The 7,387-nt window shown below is 39.1% G+C and overlaps 2 protein-coding genes across 7 annotated transcripts in view; both read left to right on the plus strand.

Annotated features, from left to right (window-relative positions):
- The first annotated feature begins 2,190 nt into the window (after positions 1 to 2,190).
- Positions 2,191 to 7,387, plus strand: part of LOC111867690 (protein slit-like) — a 19,835-nt gene continuing 14,638 nt past the window's right edge. For 3 of the 6 annotated variants that reach the window (XM_033752773.1, XM_033752775.1, XM_023857747.2), the window contains exon 1: positions 2,215 to 2,278. The gene's annotated coding sequence lies outside the window, so the exon portion shown is untranslated. Of the gene's footprint in view, positions 2,279 to 7,387 lie in introns of all 6 variants that reach the window. The other 3 variants (XM_033752776.1, XM_023857748.2, XM_033752774.1) reach the window with 3 other exon arrangements.
- On the plus strand, positions 4,121 to 5,727 carry LOC117282573 (leucine-rich repeat-containing protein 24-like). Its single transcript, XM_033752781.1, has one exon. The coding sequence runs from the start codon at positions 4,121 to 4,123 to the stop codon at positions 5,387 to 5,389; it is 1,269 nt and encodes a 422-aa protein (XP_033608672.1). The 3' UTR covers positions 5,390 to 5,727.

The following is a 7,387-nucleotide window of genomic DNA, read 5'->3' on the forward strand; positions in this document are numbered from 1 at the left end:
GGATCCTCACGCGCCGAAGCCTGGCGAGCAACTGAAGTAGTGTGGACGAAGATTTACGAGCACAAGTAAAAGCCAGACGAGTCTCCCGACGAGCACAAGCCTGGCGAGCATGAGCACGAGCACGAGTAATGTGGACGCGCCTTAAGAGTCCTCGGTAACTGTTTCATGCTACTTTCTTGATTGGCATAATTTTCAGCCTTGAAGATGTAAGCGATACTTTCCTCCGAAGCGTTGGCTAACTTTCACCGTACTACACGGTGTTATGTCCCAGAAGACAGAACTCTTCACCTACTAATCTATATTGATGAAAATAAATTTCTATCTTTATTCGACCGCATAGACTGAAATGTCACATCCAGAACTACAAACCATGGGTACATTTCTGAAACACGTACACGAGTCTAGGGTAATTTAATGATCATTCGTCAACTTCACAGGTCATGTAGCGCAGAACAATAGGATTAACTGTGAATGGTTAATCTGAAATAATAAAATGAACCGGTCGCTGCCTTCTTCAAGGTAATAAACTAAAACTTGTCTGGATTGTCTGAGAGATACCACAGAAATCCTCAGTCAAGACTGATGGTCCCTTTACCCAGACTAGAACCAGAGACTTCCCGAATATAAATAAACGCTTTGAGAGAGATATTTCATTTTAAAGTATGAATACAAATAACAAAAAATAACTATATTGTTATCAGAAAATTGTTCGATGACCGCTGTCCGTGGGCACACCCAGCCCTTAAAATGGTTAGTATCGGTTATTCTGCCTTGGCTAACCAACTAACTAACTAACTAACTAACTGAATGGAACTGAGCCCTTCTTGAAAAGCTGCCAGTTGTGTAGCTACCCAATAACTTTCCGACAATTTATGGAACCATAAGGTTCATTATCATGTTCACAAAATCATTCCACTGGTCCCTAATCTGAGCCAGATTAATCCAGTTCATATCACACATCATATTTTTCTAAGGTTAACTTTAATGTTATCCACCCACCTACCTTTTGGTATTCCCAGTGTTCTCTTTCCTTCTGGTTTTCTCACCAATCTCATATATGCATTCTTCTTTTGCCCCATTCGTGCTACATGCCCTGACCAAATCGTCGTCCTTGACTTGGTAATTCTAATTATACTTTGAGAAGAGTACAAGTTATGTAGCTCCTCATTATGCAGTTTGAAGTTTATCTACTACCTTTACAAATTGCCCATATTAAGAATGCCTGGATATATGACTCCGCTCCCGAATTCGTCTTCACGGTGAAGTGCTGAAGCGCAGTGCTACTTCACCTTTATGCATTACTTCATGTCTCGTAGGCGAGCGCCAAATTTTCCCCTTGACACTTCTTTTTTCAACCTATGTCGCTGGTACAGGCTGACAGGCCAAGTTTCACGTTCATACAAAAGAATAGGCCTATTTTCATTTACGTTTTCTGAACTGAATTGTGTCTTGCAAGTGTCTCAACAGGCGACCACAATTGCCGTGTAGTCTAAGACACGAAATGCCTTTGCCCGCTAAAACAGTGGGATCGTGGGGCCGAATCCCACTCGAGGTATGGAGGTGTATCCTCCTTTCTTCTGTGTTTGTGTTGTCCTGTGTACGCAGGGATCTTGTGACAGGACTGATCACCCATCCATGGAGTCCTACAAACTGTCTATAAGAGCCATATTTCCAGATTAATTCTGTTGGGAAACAGACCTGAGGGCCTAATGAGAAAGGTTGAATAATAATAATAATAATAATAATAATAATAATAATAAGTGTCAGAAGAACTAACATAAAATGCGTTTGGTTGCTGCAGCTCAACAAGAATGCACATGTAAAGGCTAAAGTAAAGTTCTTCCCGCTCTTAATTAATTAAGTGGTCACGGGGGAGTGGAGGTATGCATCTATTATTCTCGACCCCCGCAACAAATAGAGATGAGTGTTCAGCTACACATCCCTGCCGCTTTAACCCTGGTGAAAGAACAGCCAGTAACCACTGGACCAGTAACTGGGTGGGCCGCAGAACCGATGCGGACGCTGTGTAGTAGAGAAATATTTGTAGCTCCTGCCCAGAATCGAACCAAGGCCGTCCACCCCGTAGTCCATCGCATTACTGTCTGAGATATCCCGGCTTCCAAAGCATGCACGAGAAACCGGATCTTGTTTGATTTCATTGGCAGAGAGACAGGAAATCCTGTTACAGATATTCTCTCTAGAGGAAACAGCGTATGCGTTGTGAACATAACGGGTCGAGTGTGTGAACCTGACTTGGCATTCTTCGTGCACACAAACAGTAAGTACAATATTTCCTTTGTAACTGTTTAAATCTTCTAACCAATTTAAATCATCTACATAAACCTTGATGCATAAAACGCGATGTCAACGTACATTATAATTTTAGATTCTGAAGTTTCTGATGATGGTGTGTAACACTCGGAATTACTGAGTCTTAAACTCCGTACATCGTCCAGTGATCGAGGTTAGTTCTTTCTAACGGACCCAACAGACCCAGTTTCTGAAACACTGTGTTGCTGTAATGTTTTTTGAATACCGGATGACGGACAAAGTCCAGAAACAAAGTAATTTCAAGTATTATAATTTTATTTTTTAAAAACCAGTAATTATCTATTAAATTAAAGAAGTTTCAAGTGATTTCATGCGCAGTTTTAATATACTTATAGTGAAATGGGTGTATGGACTGCATTCATCTCACTCAGGACAGAGGTCGGTGTAGTGCTCTAGTAAACACAGCAATGACCTTTCGGATTCTATACAATGCTGGGAAATTCTTGAATAGCTGAGGGACTTTTGGCTACTTAAGGAGGACTTGACACCGTTGAGATAATTAGTTATGATTCTAGCGGAACTTCTTCATATTCATTATATGAACTTGAAATATCTGGGTCGAATAGAGATTAAGTGACGGGAGAGTGGAGAAAATTGCATAATGAGAAGCTTTATAACATGTACTCCTCGCCAAACATAATTAGAATGATCAAGTCAAGGAGGATGAGATGGGCAGGGCATGTAGTAAGAATGGGGGAGAGGAGGAATGCATATAGGATATTGGTGGGAAAGCCAGAAGGAAGGAGACCACTGGGAAGACCAAGACGTAGGTGGGTGGACGATGTTAAAATGGATCATAGAGACAGAGGATGGGATGGTATGGATTGAATTGATCTGGCTCAGGATAAGGGCCAGTAGAGTCCTTTTGTGAACACGATAATAAACCTTCGGGTACCATGAAATGTTGGGGAGTTCTTGAGTAGCTGCATAATTGACTGCTTCTCAAGAAGGGCTGAGCACAATGGAGTTAGTTAGTGAAATACGAACTTGGACAACAAAAATCCACAAATAGTAACTCAGGTATTCCCTTGAAGGCAAGCAGATTAACGAAATTGTTACTGAGGTAGATGCAGGTAAAATCGACGGAAAAGGCCTTTTGTAAATTTAACGATAAGTCCCTATGAACATTATTTACCTGCAACCCACTTTCTCCAGTATTCCTCGATTTCTTTTATTTGTCATGGATGGGAAAGTATGTGTATATCGAGGTCTTCTGGCGCCTAACACCATCTGTCAGACCCTGAAAGCAACTACGTCCTCTGTGAGCTCGTACTGAATACACAGATCCACAGGTCCCGGGTTCGATTCCTGGCGCTACCAGATTTTCTGAGAAGTAGTGGGTCTCGAACGGGGTCCACTCAGCCTCGTGAGCATAATTGGAGAGCTACATGAATGAGAAGTAGAGGCTCCGGTCTAGAAAATCGAGTTTAACGGCCGTGGGGATCCGTTTCGCTGACTACGCGACACCCTCTATCAGCAAAAGTTTGCACTAACTTCGTTGACAAGCGGCGGTCGCTCAGTCGGTACAGTTTAGTCTTTTTTACATGAACATTTATTTCACTCTTCGTATGAAACTTTATAAATTAGTATTTGTAATCCCTTGTTAGAATAATGTCCAAAACATTAAATGTAAGGGTATTAAATTGTCTTAAACAGATATTGCCAAAATTTCCAGGTCATGTGTGTAATTGAAGGATATAACTGGTCTGGATTGCAGAATAGAGGAAGATATAATATTCGTGTGTGCAAACTGTAGCTAAATCTTTACTCGGAACTGTACTACAGGATCATGATTTGCAAGCGGTTGTGGAACTGGATCATTACGATTGCATTTTTGGATACGACTACTGGGTGCAGTAGGTTTTTCACTTTTTGCAAATATTACGATGTGACCAAAACTGTCAATTGCTCAAATATTAATATAGGAACGTTGCAAGCTCAAGGTCCCTCAGTGGATTCGCTGAAAGTTCAACGTCTTCATCTTAAGAACGCCGGTCTCACATTGTTGGAAGCCGATGTGTTCAACTCACTGCCAAAACTGTGGTACCTCGACATAAGTTACAATATTCTCGAGAATTTGGATTACCGGTTATTCAGTAAACTGACCAGACTGTTGCATCTCGACCTCACAAACAACAGGTTGACTTCCTTACATGACGAACGACTTTTTAAAGCTCAAGGAAGGCTCTCGTCTCTTTTGTTAGGAAACAACAAACTACAAGTTCTTGATTTGGTAGTAATAAGCCCACTGAAGTCCATACGTATATTAAAGTTGACCGGTAACCCATTTCTCTGTAACTGCGAATTCCACCAATTAGTGCTCTGGTGGACAGAAAGAGATCTTGACATAGATGCAACATGTAAACACCCAAATACATCCAATGCTGCCTCATGGTCAAGGATAAACTCATCTGAGATTTGTAACAGAACGCATACAACAAGCATGGCGACAACAAACGAAATGGAAGACAATTATATGACAACTATTGAAGTGAGTGGTGAATTATCAGTAACAGACCGAAATGTAGGATCATCAACAACCGGAAGAATCGCCGAAGTGTCGATAACAGAAGAGAATAGAGAAGTAGCAGCCCCAAAAACAAAAGGAAATGAAGACTCAAGAACAGAAGGTTATGGTGAAGTATCACTAAGTAAAGGAATCGGCGAAGTTTCGACACAAGTATCGATATCAGAAGAGGATGTCGAAGTGCCAACAACGAAACTAAATGGCGAAGATTCTTCAAGTCCAGCTATCACTTCCGTTACAGTCCTCATTGTGTGTGCGTGTGTGGCAATTCTTCTTGGTATCTGCTTGGCTACGTCATTTTATTATTGGAGAAAACTGAAAACTGTAGGTTGCAGTGAAAATGTACATTCAGTAAATTTCCACGGGAGATCAAGCGAAAACAATGAAAGGGACAATACTTTTGCCGAGAGTATGAACCCTCTTACTTGGCAACCAGGTCACTTGTTGCAAGAGGGACCTAGTATTAGCATAGAAATGGGACTACTACAATGTGATACTTCAGAAATAGGCAGAGAGGAGGCAAGATTATGAAGAAAACAAAAAAAATTCTGAGGCTTATTAGAAATAGTTATGTTGCAGTTCTAGGGCTGTAACAATGACAGAGATGCAAGCTGGTTTCAGAAGGCTACATACATGTATATGTCAGTGCTTTATTTAATATTTCTGTAATCTGGAAAAAATTAATATTAGTACTGAAATGAGAACAAAACTTTGGCTTGTATATTTTCTTTGACCTAAAAATATACCCGTATGTAGTGTAACACGTATGAATTGAGAGCATATAACACTTGAAAATACAATCCGACATTTGCAACAGAAATATGGGTGGATTTATTTAATATAAAGTATCAATTCCGTGTTTATTTGTTTAACTAAAAGAATCGCTTTATTATGTTAAGAATCAACATGGAATTAAAAACTGAAATATCTGCAGAAAATTACATTGTGTAACTAAATAAACTTATTGAAAAATATAATAATCAAATTATTTATTATTTATGTGCCGAGTCAAAAGGTAATAATTCAATTCATGTTTATTTACGCGAAAACTTAACAGCATAGAGGCCACATTCAAAGTTAGCACGAAGAGCTAGAAATACACAAAAGTAATTAAAAAACAATACAAAATATGATAGTCTACATTAATTGCAAAGTGAGCATGAATAAAGATACAGAAACAAACACACACAGAGAAAGCCGCAATGTGACAGCGAAGAATCGAGTTTCAAATAGAGCAGTACACAACAACAGCAACAACAGCAACAGCAACAACAACAACAACAACAACAACAGTAATACTAATAAAAATGTGTTTGCTTGGTTAAATGAGTAAATATCTGTGCCATTTAAGGGATTAAAGTGTCCATTATTGTAAATCCTATGAGTGCAGTACAGAAACATAAGTAATAATAGATGTTATCACCTGAGTGTACTTTACTTTAGGCAACACCGGAAAACCAACGGATACTTTCAGTCAGTATATGACACGAACTCTCTAGGGACAGGCTCTTTTGTATTTTGGCATAAAGATGGAAATATCAGAAGATTTTTGTACTGAGACAGGGTGCCATTTCAAAGTAAGCACTTTCTCCATTTTCAGTTAATAAGCAACAGCGTTTCATTCCACTTCTACGACGAAGATGGAAGTATCGATTCGTTTGAAACGTAAAGGGCTTCTCCTATAAACAGAGCACGGTGAAGACTTTATGCTTTATAAACTTACGTACTTATTTCTTATTTATTTTGAGTAACATAAGACAAAAACCGAAAAATTAAGCCCAACTATACGATTTACTGCACATAATTCAATACGAACTTTCTAAAATAGTATTTCTTAAAACAAACTGAATGAATCTCCTCATCTGTTACATCATAAAGTATTAATAAACCGTGGAAAATCTGAAGGGAGAACATCGCTTGGGAGGTCTGCGTGGAATTGAACAGACAATATTAGCAAGGATCGTAAAGGAACAAGACTGCAAAAGTGTAATACATACCGAAACAACCAGAGATTCAAAACACATTATTTGTTGTTTTGCAGTCTGAATGCTTCCAGCTGTTATATTTCATCAACATGTGAACAGCATGAAGTAGGCCTAAAATTTAAATATAAAATTGCTATGTCTGAATAACATCAAGACGTTTTAATCTCGAAATGTTACAAGTTTTGTGTTGTAAACATAATGCGATTATTTAAGAAACGTAATACAAATTAGCTCAAATGATAGCACACTAGACCCGTGCGCAGCTGGTTATAGGATCGAAATTTTTATTTCTTAAAAAAATGTATAAAAGTTGCAGGGTCCAGATACTTGAATAAAATTCAAATAAATTACAACGTTTCAAATTTGAATAAAATTTTAATATCCGAACCCTGCGTTAAACGACTGTAGGTCGCTCTCACCTCAGAAGGTTGTCCTTCAAATTAAAAAAAAAACTCCGTGACCTGTAGTCCGCAAGCTAACTATACCGACCGAGCGACCGCCGCTTGTCGGCGAAGTTAGTGCCAACTTTAGCGGATTAGAGGGT

Source organism: Cryptotermes secundus, unplaced genomic scaffold, assembly GCF_002891405.2.
Source record: "Cryptotermes secundus unplaced genomic scaffold, Csec_1.0 scaffold1076, whole genome shotgun sequence".
Classification (NCBI taxonomy): domain Eukaryota; kingdom Metazoa; phylum Arthropoda; class Insecta; order Blattodea; family Kalotermitidae; genus Cryptotermes; species Cryptotermes secundus.

Excerpts from the sequence above, each read along its gene's own strand:
- LOC117282573 (XM_033752781.1), top strand. The coding sequence starts at position 4,121 with ATGATTTGCAAGCGGTTGTGGAACTGGATCATTACGATTGCATTTTTG.